Source organism: Gracilinanus agilis, chromosome 4 (genome assembly GCF_016433145.1).
Source record: "Gracilinanus agilis isolate LMUSP501 chromosome 4, AgileGrace, whole genome shotgun sequence".
NCBI classification, from domain to species: domain Eukaryota; kingdom Metazoa; phylum Chordata; class Mammalia; order Didelphimorphia; family Didelphidae; genus Gracilinanus; species Gracilinanus agilis.
This window is the reverse complement of record NC_058133.1, coordinates 78,467,363-78,484,539: the sequence shown is the minus strand read 5'-3', so window position 1 is coordinate 78,484,539 and position 17,177 is coordinate 78,467,363. Positions and strand designations below refer to the sequence as shown.

At 37.1% G+C, this 17,177-nt stretch overlaps 1 protein-coding gene across 1 annotated transcript; it reads left to right on the top strand.

Moving 5' to 3' along the window:
- Positions 1-431: 431 nt before the first annotated feature.
- On the top strand, positions 432-16,254 carry RNASEL (ribonuclease L). The gene is made up of 6 exons (XM_044672781.1): positions 432-1,998; positions 4,826-4,911; positions 9,662-9,867; positions 9,996-10,113; positions 14,091-14,224; positions 16,007-16,254. Exons 1-6 carry the CDS (start codon positions 432-434, stop codon positions 16,143-16,145), a joined length of 2,250 nt encoding a protein of 749 aa, XP_044528716.1. The 3' UTR covers positions 16,146-16,254.
- The last annotated feature ends 923 nt before the right edge of the window (positions 16,255-17,177 follow it).

The window sequence follows — 17,177 nt, the reverse complement described above, 5'->3', positions numbered from 1 at the left end:
AAAAGAAACCAAAAAACCCAACAGTACTAACAGTACTGTATATTGGTCCAACAGAAGATCACTAAGGGCTAGGCAATGGACATTAAATGATTTGCTCAGAGTCATATAACTAGGAAGTGTCTGAGGCCAGAGTTGAAACTAGGACCTCCCAGCTTGACTCTCAATCTATTGAGCAATCTAGATGACCCTAGATGCTGAACTTCTTGAGGAAGGATGAAGACGGGGTGGTGGTGGTTGGTATAGAACTGCCAGCATTATAGAGACTGGGCAGAAAAAAACTTTTTTTTTTAATGCGGTTTTTGTGATTAACTGACAAAATTATTTTTTAACAGATGACGAAAACAAAAGACCCAAAGAATGTTGTTCGTTAGCAAGACAATACTCACCTTCCCAATTCTCAAAGTTTCACCTTTTAATGAAGTCCAAAGGAAATGGATTTTCTTTTTTGCCTTGCTTTTTTTCTTCTCCTTTTTTTAATTTTTCCTCCTAAGAGGGGCAAAGAGAATAGCAAGATACAGCATTGTCATCCGACATCCACCTTCATGGCAGCCAGTAACAGCAAATCCCATGAGAAATCCACAGCCCCCTTTACCCCCAAGGAAGGATGTCCTCCTTTGATTCAAGCTGTTCAGAAAGGTGATAGAGGTTTGGTCCTACAACTGTTAGAAGAAGGAGCTGATATCAATGTCAGGGCAAAGGGGGGATGGACTCCACTGCATAATGCTGTGAAAGAAGGCAAAGAGGAGATTGTTCAGCTTTTACTAGATAAAGGAGCTGATCCTCATATCAGGAAGGACAATGGTGCCACTCCCTTCATTGTAGCTGGAATTATGGGTGATGTGAAGCTCCTGAGACTTTTTCTTTCTAAGGGAGCAGATGTCAACGAACATGATATCCATGGGTTCACAGCATTTATGGAAGCTGCCTGTTATGGTAAGGTGGAGGCTTTAGAATTCCTATATAAAAATGGGGCGAATGTGAATTTAGGACGACAAACTAGTGAGGAACAAAAGAAATTGGGCAAAGGGGGGACCACAGCCCTCATGGATGCAGCCCAAAATGGTCATGTCGATGCATTGAAAATCCTTCTTGAAAAGATGGGGGCAGATGTGAATGTTTGCGACAACATGGGCAGGAATGCTTTGTTCCACAGTTTACTGAATCCTAAGATTGAAAATGTGAAGTGTATCGTATCCATCCTGCTAGCTCATGGAGCTGATGTCAATGTGAGGGGAGAGAAAGGGAAAACACCTTTAATCCTGGCAGTAGAGAAGGAAGATGATGAGTTAGTAAAGATGCTGCTAAAACAAGATGGCATTGATATCAATGAGACAGACAGTGATGGCAACACAGCTCTGCTGCTTGCTGTTGAAAAGAATCACTTTGACATTGCCAAATTGCTGTGTGAAAGTGGAGCCAAAGCAGACTGTGAAGAACTCATTAATATAGCTGAGAGGAAGTACAACCCGAAAATGAAAAGGCTTCTTCAAGACTATGGAGCCCATGAGAATTTCTGTTGCCCTGATGAGTCCTGGGAACCCAACAGTCAACGATGGAAAGTCCCCCTGAAGAAGCTTCATGAAATGTACCGTCCCATGATTGGCAGACTCAAAATTTTCATTGATAAAGAGTACAAGATTGCAGAAACTTCTGAAGGTGGGGTATATCTGGGGTTTTATGATGGGAAAGAAGTAGCTGTGAAGCGATTCCGAGAATACAGTAAACGGGCTGAGCAGGAAATTGCTTGCATCCAGCAGTGTCAGAAGAATAGCAACTTGGTGATGTTTCATGGGAGAGAGAGTGACAAGGGCTGCTTATATTTGTGCTTTTCTCTTTGTGAGAATACTCTGAAGGAACATCTGGCTGGCCAAAGAGAAGCAGCCTTGATGGATGAAGACTTCACCAAAAACATTCTCATGTCTTTGTTTAAGGCAGTACAAGAACTACATGGAAGCCACTATGCCCACCAAGACCTGCACCCAGAGAATATCTTGATAGGTGAGTTCCCAGCCTAGCCTTTGAGGTTTAAGGAGTTTCAAAAATGAGATCACTTAGCTTTCTTTACAACATACCATTCCACTACCAAAGACCTTCAGTCAGTTTTTGATATATATAGGGATTATTCACTGTGAAGATTAGCTGTAGCAAATTCTTTTTCCTGGACCAGTTTCCTTTCTCCTATCTTAGGATTCTTTCTCCCAGAAGTGTTGAGTGATTGCCAAGGGAACGTAGGCTAACTCTACAGTGTTCTTAGAAGTAGATTTAATTAGTAATTTAAATGTAGTTAATTTATTTATATAACTAATATATAAATATAATATATAAGCATATATTATAATAACAATTAATATGTAGTAAATAAATAATAAATAATCAAATTAATAATTTAAATTAATTTGTAAAAAAAGTAGATTTAATTAATAATTCATTGCAAGTTCCTCCCAAAATTCCCCTTCAGAACAAGTCTTCTAAACCTGGGGATCTTGGTAGATGGCACTCAAAACATCACATGGAGATTTACCCTTGAAAACAGAGCTGTATAAGTATTGTACAGACATGCTTTAAATATTCACTGCTTACTTTGGGGAAATTTTAGGCTAAATTGAGTATGATAGTTTTTCAGAGAACTTCTTTGCATGGGAAGTTTAGACTAAAACAAGCATACATACACAGATATACGTGTAAAAATGAAATAGAAGGGAATTATAGACCAGAGATCTGTCGAATTAGTCCTAAAGAGCAGATTACATGAGCTGGTGACTCAGTCCCATAGTTGGGAAAGTACTCACCCCCCAAAAGCCCTAATTCCAAGAAAAGAGAGAAAACTCCTTCCTAGATTTTCAGGTTTATACCGTCTTTACTGGCATCACCAAAGAGACCTTTGCTGCATTGATTAAATAAGATTTGTCCAAGTAGACTACTTCCTCAAATCTCTACTCAGGCAAGGAGCTAAAAAAAAATGGATCCTTTTCAGTGAGCTCCCAAGATTTGACCTGGTCTATGTGAGCGCAGAACTTGGGAGGGGGTTGGTCCACAGGTTACATATAGAAATATGAACCTTTTTGTCCCAATGGTATGAATCAGATGGTCCATTGGGATGTTTGGTTATTCACAATGTCTTTGTATTTCTGGATCTGGAAATCTCTTTGTGTGTGTGTGTGTGTGTGTGTGTGTATAATAGACCTCTCTGGCAATCTGATAAATCCTGTGGTTGCTGTCTCAGAATCATATTTTGTATTAAAATTCTTTAATCAATTAATTAAAATGTAAAATTATATATCTATATTAAATATACAATTATAATATGTTATGTTACATATCATATATATTTTAATATATTAATTATATTTTTTTGAGAATTGAAGGGAATGCTAAATTTTAGTTAGAGGTTAGTGGAAATAAAGGTTCATTTTTTTTTCACCATTTAAGTTCATATATACTCTGAAATCTTTTTTGCAAATCCCCAAGTTAGAATCCCCTATTCTAGTATCTGGCACAATATCTTACACTTAGAAATGCTTTTAGTGGGGAAGTTAGGTGACTCAGTGGATTGAGAGCCAGGCCTAGAGATGAGAGGTCCTGGGTTCAAATGTGACCTCAGACATTTCCTAGCTGTGTGACCCTGGGCAAGTCACTTAACCCCCATTGTCTAGCCCTTACTGCTCTTCTGCCTTGGAACCAATACATGGTATTGATTCTAAGACAAAAGGTAAGAGTTTAGAAAAATGCTTTTGGAATTGGACTCATTATATACCCAAGGGCAAGCCACATTATATTTCTGAGCCTTAGCTTTTTTTTTGATATATCTATAAAATGGAGAAAATACCCACACCTCACTAACTTGATCTCTAAATCCTAAAGTACTAGATAATGTGAATAATGATGCTGCTTATGCTGATGTCACTACAGGAGAAAAAGAGGAAAAGAACATGATGGGGGAAGGATCTTGCCTTAGAAAGACTCTCATATCATATCATACATTTACCATATATTCAGCCATTCCCCATTTGATGGACATCCCCTCATCTCTTCATTTTCCAAAGCATGACCTTTGGTCCCATGCACATGAAAAATCTTTCCTAAGTAAATGCTTATTGGATTAGAATAAATGTACCCAAATTCCGAAGTAACGCTGTTTTTGTTTAATAATTTTTGGAATGTCTAAAACTTTTTCAAAGCCCTAAGATATATTCACCAGCTTAATGTTTTCCCCTAATTATGCTAGCTCTTATGGATCACTTCTTCCCCTTTGAAAGATTTATAGACAATCTCTTTATACCTTGGACTTTTTGCCAAGAATAGCAATTAAGCCTCCTATTCTATATTTTGAAGATCCTATCTTCTTTCCTTTTTTAAAAACAGGAACATGATTTGCCCTTTTCCTATGTTGCAGAACTTCAGCCTCTCTCTATGGACTTTCAAAGATCATTGACAATGGGCTCAGCAATTATACTCTTCATCTCTTACAGAACCCTGGATGTAATTCATCTGAATCAGATGAATTTAGCTTTTCAGGAGCACCTAGTATCTTTTTAATATGTGTTACTGGTCATATGAAGGAGCATATGGATGCATTACTGCAAATCTGTGCCCACCACTAAAAAGACAAAGGAGCTGCCCTGTTGTGGGAAGGTTAGGCAGTTATATATGTGAAAGTGCTTTGGAAAGGACAAAATATTTGATAAGTGAAAGATATGATTAATATCTTTTTCAGAGAAGAAAAATAGCATATTAGGATGCACGATCATATGAATTTGTTGTCAATCCATGCAAGGATGAGGGGTTTTCATTCTACTTAGCAATTTCTTGTCTCTTTCTCTGTCAGATTCTACAGGTAAAGTGTGTTTGGCAGATTTTGATAAGAGCGAAAAATTGGATGAAGCTCAGCAGAAAATTAAGGATGACCTAAAGGTATATTTCCCTTTTGCTGAATCACATTTACTTCTCTTCTTTTTTCTAAACACTCTTGTTCTGTATTTCCTGCCTTCTTCTCCACTTCAACTTTCTTTTAATATCTTGGTTTCCTATCAAGCCGGGGAGGATTAGCTCACTGATAAGTACATTAAAAAGGACATTGATGAGCTGGAGAGCATATAGAACAGGGCCACCACAATAATGAAGGGCCTTGAAATCACACCAATGAATCAATCAGTAAACATTTCTTAAGTATCTACTTTGTGCCAGGCATTGTACTAAGTGCTGAGAACACAAAAAAGGGCAAAAGACAGCCTCTGCTCTCAAGAAACTTACAATCCAATGGGGGAGACATATGAATAAATAAAAAATATATAAAGCTACATACAAGATAAGTAGAAAATAATTACCAGAGGGAAAGCATTGGAACTTAAAGGGGTTTGAGAAGTCTTCCTGTAGTAGGCAGGATTTTAATTGGGATTTAAAGGAAGCCATAAAAGAACAATTAAGATCATTGTTCTTGAAGACCCAGAAAAGAAGGTTCTTGGTGCCACAATCTTTCATACTGTCAAAGGGTTCTAAATCTGAAATAAATCAGGCTTTATTATGGAAACTTATTAAAAAGAATTACTATCGTCTTTGCTACTGTGCCTTGAGAATATACTTAATAAATGCTTCTTAAAAATCAATATATCTATCTCTATATCTTGCCATCCATCTATCCATCCACCCATCCATCCATCCATCCATTCACAGTCCCTTTGGACTGTGTCCTGATCAAATCACATCTCAAGTATGTCTGGTGTTCATTTCTAAGTGCCATATATCCCTGCCATTTGTTTAGTATATTATATCCTTCCATGGGTGAGTTGGATCAGATGGCTGCTGATGCCTTTCCTAACTCTAAAATTCTGTGATTCTGATTTTGCATTTCTTCCCTGATCTAAATGCATTGAAAGGAGCAAAAGAAAAATTTTATTCTTTCATGTTTACTAAATTGAAAAAAATTGTGAAGATCAAAGACAATTTGATGATATTTTTGCACTTGCTCGTTGTGCAGTAGGAAATTGGTTTTTGTCTCCAGTACAGCTAACTTGAACTTTAGCTGATCTTCCTTGAGAGCATCGTTCACCTGTGATTAGCAATAATGTGAAAATGAATATATTGTGAACTTGGTCTGTTGATTTACATCAGAATTTATTTTTGTGTGTGTAAGAACCTCTTTAAATAGTGGAGCAATTTTCCTGAGTTTTGTGTATCCATAACAGCTGAGAAAGTTGTAAAGAAAGAAAAATGTAAAGAACAAAGAAAATTCTTTTTTTTTTCTGGAAAAAAACCACAACAGAACTGGCTATGTAACTGTGTTTCTGTCAGCTCAGTGTAGTAGAAAAAGCCTAGAATCTGGAGTCATAAGAATGGATTTGAGTTTTTCCTCTAATGCTTATTATTTCTGAGACCCTAGCACAAATGAAATAATAGTTGTACAGTGCTTAGCATAGTGCCAATACTACATGCTTAACAAATGCTTATTCCCTTCTATTTCCCTTCTCCCCCAATACAAGTTGCTGAAAATGCCTGGGCCTCAGTTTCCTCAACTGTAATATGACAAAATTGGACTAGATGACCTCTAAGATCACAGTTACATAAAACCTCTGAGTTGAGTGGTATCTCAGAAGTTATTTTGTCCTCACCTGCTGGTAAGCAGGAATCTCCTCAAGAATGTCTTTGGTGCATGGTCATCTAGCCTTTGCTTGAATGTTTGGAAAGGATTTATTAAGCACTTATTATGTATAGTTACTGGGGATGCAAATCAAGGAGCCCCTGCCCTCAAGCAGTTTACATTCTAATGAAGAAAGACAACAGGTAGCTAAATGCAAAACTGAGAGTAAGCTTTTGCAGGTCTTGACATCAGGACTAAATAAAGTGAGAGGAAACCAACACAGAGGCAGGAACCAGAGTTCTAGGATAGAGAAGAGGAGAAGGAAGAAGAGGGGAAGGATGAGGAATGAGAAGGAGGAGGATGAGGAAGGGGAAAGATCAGAAGAGATAGAGGAGGGAGATTAAAGAGAAGGAGGAGAGGAAGGAGGGAGAAAATGAAAAGAAATCTGGAGCTGTAGAAAATATGGCACAGAGATGGTCAGAAAGTCTTCCAGTGAAAGAAAATATATTCTCAAGGCAGTCTGTTCTACTTTTGTTTAGCTCTAGGTGTTATGGAATTCTCCTTTATATCAGTCAATTAAGTCTATCAAACAATTAACAAGCGTTTTTAGGGGTATCCTATATACTAGAAGAGGTGTTGGGTGTATGAGATACAAAGATAAAATTAAATATTCTCTGCCCTCAAGGAGTTTATATTAATATAGATTAATTATTACATCAGAATAATTATATTATTTCATTATATACATATGTACATATATATATAAGCTGAGTTTCGAAGGCAGATATGGATCCTGAAAGGGAGAAGGATGAGGAGGAAGTACATTCCATGCTTGGGGGACACCTTAGGCAGGTTTGGAGCATCAAATGTGAGAAATAGTGAGTGGACTGGACCTTAGAGTGCATGATGGAGAGTGATGTATAAATCTGTAAACAGGAAGGTTGGAGCAAGGTGGTAAAGGGCTTCACATGCACAACAGGAGAGTTTGTATAGGGACCTATCAGATTTTAATGAATGGGGAGACAGACCTATGTTTTAGGAAACTCTTTTTGATGGCTCTGTGGAAGATGGAGTGCAGAGGGGAGAGATGGGAGGCAGGAAGACCAATTGGGAGGCATGACAATGACCTGATTATCAAACCCCAAATCTCCCCATCTGCCTTCCTGGGCCAAGTAAAACAAAGTGTCTTTCTTTCAGCCTTTCAGTATCTGAAGACAGTTCCTCCAGCTCTCACAGTCCTTATATTTATGAAATTCCAGATGCTTTCAGAATGGTGGGTTCTGCTATAGCACTGGGATGCTTGTGGTTAAAGTTCTCTTTCATCCATTGGAGCAGAAGTATCACTATTTCTTCCCTTTACTGACCGCATTATTTGGACCCAATTTTTGTTGAGGTGGACCGTGATTTTGGGTCAGCTAGCTGGTGTTCAGAAAGGGCTTGGAAACCTTCTGGATGTTGCTTGGGGGTGGAAGGGTGAGATTGGTCTGAGTTACCAGGTTATATGGCTATGGTTGGTACAGATAGGGATCACAACTGAAAAAATCCCAGAAGAAATAGAATAGGGAAGAGTACTAGAGTCTAGGCAGAGATACAGATAGCCCTTTGGCATATGGGTTGGGTGGAAGTCTCTCTGCAGAAGATATTTCCATGGGTGAATCCAGGCAAAATGTATAACTGATATATGTATTTGTTCAGTTTGTTTCAGTCTTGTACAACCCTTCATGACCCCATTTGGGATTTTCTTGGCAAAGATACTGGAGTGATTTGCATTCTTCATCTCATTTTACATATGAGGAAACTGAGGCAAACAGGGTTAAGTGACTTATCAGGGTCATATAACTAGTGAATATCTGAGGTCAGATTTGAACTCAGTAAGGTGAGTCTTCCTAATTTCAGGCCTGGTACTCTTCCCACTGCACCATCTTACCGCCCAACTGATGCATTTGAGTCCCTTTTATCCAGAAGCTAATCAGGTCTTTTTGATTAGCTCCTGGACAGTTTGGCTTTAAAGAGCCAGGCTTGTCCCGCTTGGTCTATTTTCCAGTGTCTGGAATAGAGTCCTCTTCTATTCAGAGTTTCTTGTCAATCTTTTAGGCTAATACAATACCCTTCTTGGAGAGAAAGCACTATTAGAAACAACCTGAAAGGAGATGAAAGAAGGGGAAATCATGTATTTCTCTGTCATGGCTTATTGAGAATGGCCTTCCTGTCTTTGCCTCATCTGGATATCTCTTCCTGCACCTTTCTAGGACTAGTATTAGGCTTCTGAAATGGAACTCTGGTCTAGGTTCTTGACTCAGTAAGAAGGTAGATGAAATTCAGTTTTATGTGCTTCTATGATGCCCTGAAGGCTACTCAGGGGGCCAAATATAGTGAATATCAATGACACTGATCACTGAGAAGGACCTGATTCTGGAGAGATGGGCTATACATTTCCATAGTTTTCTCAATAGTCTATATCATCAATCAGTGCTGAAGCCAACGACCATATACCTCTGTAGCTGGACTTACATCAAAGTCAACTATTGTACTGATGGTGAAATGATTAAAATAAGGAAAAACGCTTTTTGTATTATTAACTTTATTAAAGTAAGAAAAACCGGTTTCTCCCCAGCTGAAATCAACTAACTTCCTACTACTCTGAATCTTCTCAAAGTTCCCTTTTAGGTGTGCGATTGGTCTTTATATAGACCAATCCCTCACCTGGAAGTAGGGGGCGTAGCTCAAAAAAAATGTGAGATGCACAACTTTAGAGACATTTCCATCCCAGATGTCCTTATGGACTAGTTGTGCCTGACCTGAGGTAGAGTCTTCTGAGGTTGGCCTGATCAGCCACAGTCCAACATACTCTACATTGACCCTGACATAGTGATGTCTTTTTGGGCCTCTTCAAGTTCAAAGGACAGCCAACCAATTGTCTTTTTATACATAAATGCCTGCCTTATTTCTCCAACTAGATTGTGTTTGCCAGGAAGGTAAAGGCTGGGTTTTCCTCACCTTTGCATCTCTCACATCTCTTAGAATACCTTGCAGAGAGTAGGCCTAGTTCATTAAATATAAGCTGATGAAATTATTGATTCTGTCTAGGCTCTTGGGAGGCTGGTCCTGTATGTGGTGCGGATGGGGAATGTCCCCTTTGTAGAAATCCAGACCCAAAGTGATGACGAAGTCATAGATGATTGTCCAAATGATGAAATTGAAGATCTTGTGAAGAGTCTTCTCTGCCCTGGGGAAGAATTCCAGAGTCAGCTAAGTGAGATAGTCTTTCATCCTTTCTTCTGGAGCTGCAAAACGTAAGTGAAAGTCCAGGTCATAAATGATTGAATGAATTGAACTGAATGAATGAATCACAAACATTTACACTTTGATGGAAAAAAAGGAGGAAGGGCCAGGGAACTATTGTAATTATGCTCTCTTTCAGTCGTTTCAGGTTTCTTCGAGATGTGGGGAATGAATCTGACATCAAAGTACGAGAAAAGGACAGTAAACTCCTCAGAGAACTCAACTCTACCAACAAGTTTCAAAACTGGACAGCTGCGGTAAGATCAATATTGCCCCATAGACTTAACTGGGAACGAGAGACTCTGCCAACCAAGTTGTTACTGGTCCCTGACAAGTAGCTTCTAAGTGTTTTACTTGCTTGTTTTATACATCAGCTTCTGCACTGAGTAATCCAACAGGTCTGCAAGTATTTAAAGGGCTGCCACATGAAAGAGACTTGGGACCACAGAGGAAATTGGGAAATGGATGATCAATTGATTGACAAACATTTGTGTGTCATCCATTGTGCTAGGTGCTAGGATTATAAGAACAAAGATGAAACTGCCTTTGCCCTCAATAATCTTACATTCTCCTGGAGAACAATGTGTGTACACATAAATAAATACCAAACATGAAGCAGTTTGGGTGGAAGAGACAGTAGGAACTGGGAGGGATCAGGAGAAGTCCAAGATTAAAGATGACTTTGGAGAAATTTAAGGATTCTAAGAGGAAGAAGTGAAGAGTAAAGATTTTCCTCAAATAAGATTAAATTAAATTAAAAGAAAGCAATTAACCAGGTTATAATATTAGGGCATCTGATTTCTTATTGGAGGAAAGATTAGGGACTTTCCAAGTTGTGGGGCAGAGAATGAACAGGCACAATTCCTTGAAATCAGTAAGAGAGATGTCCCACTCCCCTCAAGTGTCTGTTTTGGGTCAAAGGAACAGTGAAACAATAACTGATTGACTGTTACTAGGACGTTTTCTAGATAAGATTTACAGTTGCTTGGGTTGTATAGTTGTGAGGAAAACTCCTTGCATCAATCTTCAGATATTACTGGGTCAAGATAACCTAGGTCTTTAGTTAAGGGTCTCTAAAGCAGCAAGTGGGGCAGCTAGATGACTCAGTGGATAGAGAGCTAGGCTTGGAGTCAGGCAGACCTGAGTTCAAATCTAGCCTCAGAAACGTTTTAGCTTTATGTGACCCTGGGCAAGTCACTTAACCTCTATTTGCCACTGGAGAAGAAAATGGCAAACCATTGTAGTATCTCTGCCTAGAAAATCTCAAATAGGGTCACAAAGAGTTGAATTGAATAACAACAATTTTATTAGTGAAACACCCCCCCAACTCTTACTTATGCCTATCAATTTGATGCTTTAAAATGTTTTCTTTTTTTATCTTTACTTTGATTTCAGAGTGCCCGTTTTGTGTTGGCTTTTTTATTTGTTTTTCTTTTTTAGTTGCATACCCATTCATTGATCTATTCACCCACCCACTTTAATTGATGAAACTGTTTAGTGTTAACATTCTTTTCTCTGGAATCCTTTGACTGCATTCTAGAAGTTTTTACATATTATCTCATCATTAACTTTTGTGAAATTATCTATTATTTCTGTGATTTTTTGAATCTTCAGTTCCTTTTTTAAAATCTTACCTTCTGCCTTAGAATTGATAATAAGTATAGCTTTCAAGGCAGAAGATAGGTAAAGATTAAACAATTGGAATTAAGGGACTTAACCAAGGTCACATAGCTAGGAAGTGTCTGAGGTCAGATTTGAACCCAGGACTTCTCATCTGGCTTTCCATCCACTAAAACACCTAGCTGCTCCCAGTGTTACAGTTTTAATAACTATTTCCTGACATTTCATAATCCATGTTCTTTCCTTCCCTTTCTCTTCTCCCTCCTCCCCAAGATGGCAGGTCATATGATATAGGCTATACATGGACTATGAATATATTTGTACAAAGTAGGTCACCTTTATCTTTGATCTCTTTGAGTTAAAGACTTAGGAGTGGTATTGCTGGTTCAAAAGGGTATACGTAATTTTTTCCCCTTTATTCAAAGATATTTTATTTTTCCAAATACATGGAATAACAATTTTCAACATATGTTTCCTGAAATTATAAGACTCATCTTGTCTCTCTCCCTCCCCCCTCTTGCAGATGATAAGCATCTTGATCTGGTATACATAGTATACGTAGTTTTATGGCCCTTTGGGCAACTGTTCTCCAGAATTTATAGTATGTTAGGGTCCCAATTTTCCCACATTCCCTCCAGCATTTATCATTTCCCTTTTTTGACATGTTAGCCAAACTAATAGGTATGAGGTGGTACTTCAGAGTTGTTTTAATTTGTATTTCTCTAATTAATAGTGATTTGAAGCTTTTTTTTAATATAGCTAAAGATGATTTTAATTTTTTCATTTGAGAAATGCCTGTTTATATCCTTTTATCATTTATCTGCGAAAATTAAATTTTCATATACTGTATTAATTCCTATATATTAGGAACAATTATGGTGTATTTCTGTGCCTGGAATCTCGATCAGAGACACCATCCAGTCTGCTACTTTTGCATTTTTTTGTCCTTGGGAATCCCAAGGAATATTTTCCTTTTTAACAATATTTGGTTAATATCATGAAAGGGACAAAGATTCTTTTCCCAAGTATATGACTTGGGGAGGGGTGGGGTTGTCATATACTGTGGAGATGGGGAGGGGTGAATACATTGATGGACTACAGCTTAATTAACTATCACCAATTAAAGATCTCTTGATATGATCAAGGGAGGGACTGAATAATGAGCTCCTAAAAATCCATTTATAAAGCTCTGTCTCAGCTTGGATTGCACCTGGTCATGAGAGAGGCATGAAGACCTATATTACTTTATTGGTTATGATGTTAGCCTAATCAATACACTTGATACAATCAATAAACTTATATTCTTACCCAAAAATCAGTCTGGGCAAGATAATTTTAAATTGTAACATCATTCGGGGAATGATATATTCTAACAAATTTGACAGTTCTCTATACACATGAGAAATATAGCCTTTGACAGAGACACTTGTTATAAAAATTTTCCCTCAGTCTATCATTTTCCTTTTAATATTGCTTGCATTGGTTTTGTTCGTGCAAACCTTTTTTAAATTTAATATAGTCAAAGTTATCTATTTTACATGTTCTCTATGTCTTGTTTGGTCAGAAATTCTCCCCTTATCAATAGATCTGACAGGTATGCTATTTTGTATTCCCCTGATTTGTTTATGGTTTTCATCTTTTGATTTTATCTTGATATATGGTATATAATGTGATTCTATGTGTAGTAAGAAGACTTGAACTTGTTTTCTGGCTTCATGTATGGTATTCTTTCTATTCTTTCATGTATGGTATTACTCTATATATATGCACTGGATTCATTTCCAAGTTGGAAATACTATCAGAAATATTTTACTATAATCTCTATCTTAAATATGTGGTAGAAATGAGATAAGGAGGAGGCAAAAGTAGAGATTTTCCCAAGATTTTTGGAGGTCAAGACATAGTCTTCGTAATCTGCCTTCCATTTGACTGTAATGGGAGAGTATTTACTACATCTAGCTGGCCTCAGTGACCTACTCATACCTTCTTCCTGCCATGACCTTGTGTGTATCTTCATGGCCTGAGGTTGGAAGAGTTGGAAGAGATCATTTTGTCAAACTCTATCAATTTATGTTTGAGAAAATGGAGTCCCAGAAAAGAGTAGTTTGTTTTCTCCATGTATTTGGAAACACACACATAGTAAAATCATATGCACTTCGAAAGGTCTATTTTGCCTTATTAGTTCTCTTTGGGGGTGTAGTTTTTGTAAGCATCATTTTTTTCTAGCATCAGGCAATCAGGAGAACTTGGAGAAGGGTCAAAGTTAGAAAAAGAATCCTCATAATAGCTACTTTTTATGTAATCGTTTTATTTGTTGCTTTTCTAGAATGCCTCAATAAGGCACTTTTACTTTCTGGATGTATTGGATTTATTGGATATTAGAAGATTTCATTTTGTCTATACAAGAACCCAGTATCTCAGGGAGCAAAAGTATTACTATTCTGGTTTTTACAAATGAAGAATCCATAGATCACAGAACTGAAATGACTTCCTCAAGGTGATACATGGCCAATAATAATACAGACCCAGAACTCAAATACGGTTATTCTGACTTAATGGCTCCTTGCCTTGAAGATGGGCAGATCTCACTTTACTATGGTTCATTTTTTTTCAGATTGATAAATCTGTCATGACAAAAATGAATTCATTTTATAAGGAGGAGAGATTATTCTACAAAAATACGGTTGGAGACTTGCTGAAATTTATCCGGAATATAGGTGAACACATTGAAGAAAGAAAGAATAAATGGTGAGTGTTCTCTTAATACCTGAATCCTTGGAGGAAGCAATAAGTTTCATCAAATTATACATTAATTTTCAATTTTCTTCTTGAAGAAATGCTTCAATACATATAGTCATAGTGCTCATCTCATAGACCATCAGAGTTGAAATAGACTTGGAGTCCATGTAGTCCCAAACTAGTATAATTTCTACAACTTCTCTGACAAGTGGTCAGCCTGCCTTTGTGTAATGTTCTCTAGGGAGGAAGAATTTGCTATTTCCCAAGATAAACCATTTCTGACTCTCAATATGACAAATTGTTAGGAAAATTTTCCCTTTCACAAAAGCTAAATTTACTCCATTTTCCTTCCAGACCATTTATGAATTGTATAACTAGAATTCAGGTCAAATTGGAATTGTGAATGTCAGTGAGGGGGAAATAAACCCTTTCCCTATTAGGCATAGTTTTAAGCTACCAGAGCTCAAGACTGTTGGGAAATCTTGTTCATATGCTTATATTGATAAAGTTTTAATAATATTATAGCCCCTTTGACAATATTTTTAAATGCTGAGAAGGATAAAGAAGAGGATATCTAAAGATGAATCAAAAGATGAGCTAATTTCTTATCTTTGGGCATGGGACTCCCAGCTTTTAGGAAGCTCTTCTTATTGCTTCCAAAGATTATTCTCTGATCTCTAAGTGATCCTTCAATGATTTTAAAAAAATATCCCTCATCAGGCATTTCAATGACTTAAGGCACACTCCCTAAGAAGTATCATGGGAAAAGCACTAAATCTGGATTTCTACGACCTGGGTTTGAATCTTAACTCTGTTACTATCTTAGTGCTCCTGAAAAGAAGGAAACAAGTATTTATTAAGCACTAACTATGTGCCAGGCAATTTACAAATTATCTCAAACAGTCTTCACAACAACCTTGAGAGGGAGGTGCTATGATTACCCCCATTTTACAGTTAAAGAAATGGAGGAAGACAGAGCTCAAGTGATTTGCCCAGGGTCCTGCAGCTAGTAAATGTCTGAGGAAGATTTGAACTCATCTTCCTGACTCCAGGGTCAGCATTCTGTACCCTGTGGCCTGTGCCCAGATGCCTCAAAGAAAGCTTAGAAAAGTGACTTCATCTCCTTAGACATCAGTTTCCTCATCCATCAAATCATGGTAGGATGATAAGACCTCCAAGTTCCTTCCAGCTCTAAATCTGTGTTCCTATCAATCCAATCCTCACATCAGGCTTTCTGAATGAGAAAGCCCCAATTCCAGTGTTGCAGTGGAGTTGGGACTTGCAGTTAGGAGAAATCTGAACTTGAATCCTATCTCCATCACTTGCTAAGTGTGTGACCATCAGCAAGTTATTTGAACTTGTTTGTTTCCCTTTTCTTATTTATAAAACAAGGAGAGTCCTAGCTATAGTCCTACATTGCTGGGAGAATCAGAGAAGTAAGAAAAGAACTAGAAAGTTTATGTGTCACAAATTAAAGTTTTTCTTGAGGAGGAATAATTGAATTGTCAGACTTGTAAATGTCAAAGGGAAATGGAGGACAAAACACTCTAGAGCAGTGATTCCCAAAGTGGGTGCCACTGCCCCCTGGTGGGTGCTGTAGCGATCCAGGGGGGCAGTGATGGCCACAGGTGCATTTATCTTTCCTATTAATTGCTATTAAAATGTAAAAAAAATTAATTTCCAGGGGCACTAAGTAATATTTTTTCTGGAAAGGGGAAGGTAGGCCAAAAAAGTTTGGGAACCACTGCTCTAGAGCAAGCACATTGAACATATTATTATTTTTCATTTCAGGATGAAGTCAAAAATTGGGGAACCTTCCAAATATTTTCAGAAGACTTTTCCTGATCTAGTGATCTATGTTTACCAGATATTGCAAGCCATAAATTACAGGAAACATTTCCCCAGGGCCGACAGTTCTTTGCCTGGGTAGTTGACACCAAGCCAACATGACTTCTGACTTGAGGATATTTTGTTTAAGTCATTTTTCTCATGCAGCTCATTGGATGAATCCTATTTAATTAAACAAATGCTTAATGAGAGTCTTCTATTTGTAAAGCCTTATTTTAGGTACTTTGAAGACAACAAAAAAAAAACTCTTAAGTAGTTGACATCTTAGAAGGGAGGATAAAGCATGTAGATAGATAATAAAGCAAAGTTATTTGTGAAATGTATAAAAGTATAAATATAATATACATAAATATATACAAATATAATATATGTAAAATGTATAAAAGTGATGAATCACCTAAGAATATTAAAAGGAAAGAGGTTTTGTTAGGGAGTTAGATCTTCTCATTTAAATGTAGACAATCTTACAAATATTGATCTTTATGCACACCTGAAAATGCCACTCCCTACAAATGTCATTTCACAATAACCTTAGCAGAAATCTTAAATACTTCCTTTACTGGTTATGACACAATCAAAATTATAATCAACACAGGATATTTGAATATCCAAACTTAAATGGAAATGTGCCTAAACATGGCCCTAAAGAATATGTGGATAATTGTATTATAGAAAACAATACAATAAAACAACCTATGAAGATTTTTGTGATGTGACAGCCAAAACTGTCATTAAGAGATAATTTCTATCTTTGAACCTTTTCCCCCCTCCAACAAAATGGAGGAAGAATGAAAGAATTATTTGGGCATGTAACTAAAACTAAAACTAATTAAATAAACAACCCCAACTACACACAAAAATATAAATTCTGAAAATCATAGAAGAGGCAGCATTACCTGCTTCTTTTTCCCTGCCAAAGACCAACAACAACAACCCATTGAATTTATGATAAGTAAAAACTGGATTTTTTGGAGTAAAAGCTAAGAAAATAGATAAAGTATTAGCTAATTTTATGAAAAACATATAGGAAAGCAAAATTACTCCAAAATAAAAAAAATATTTGCAACCAATGAATAAGATGCAAAGGGAATTATTAGTAACTATTTTGCCCAAT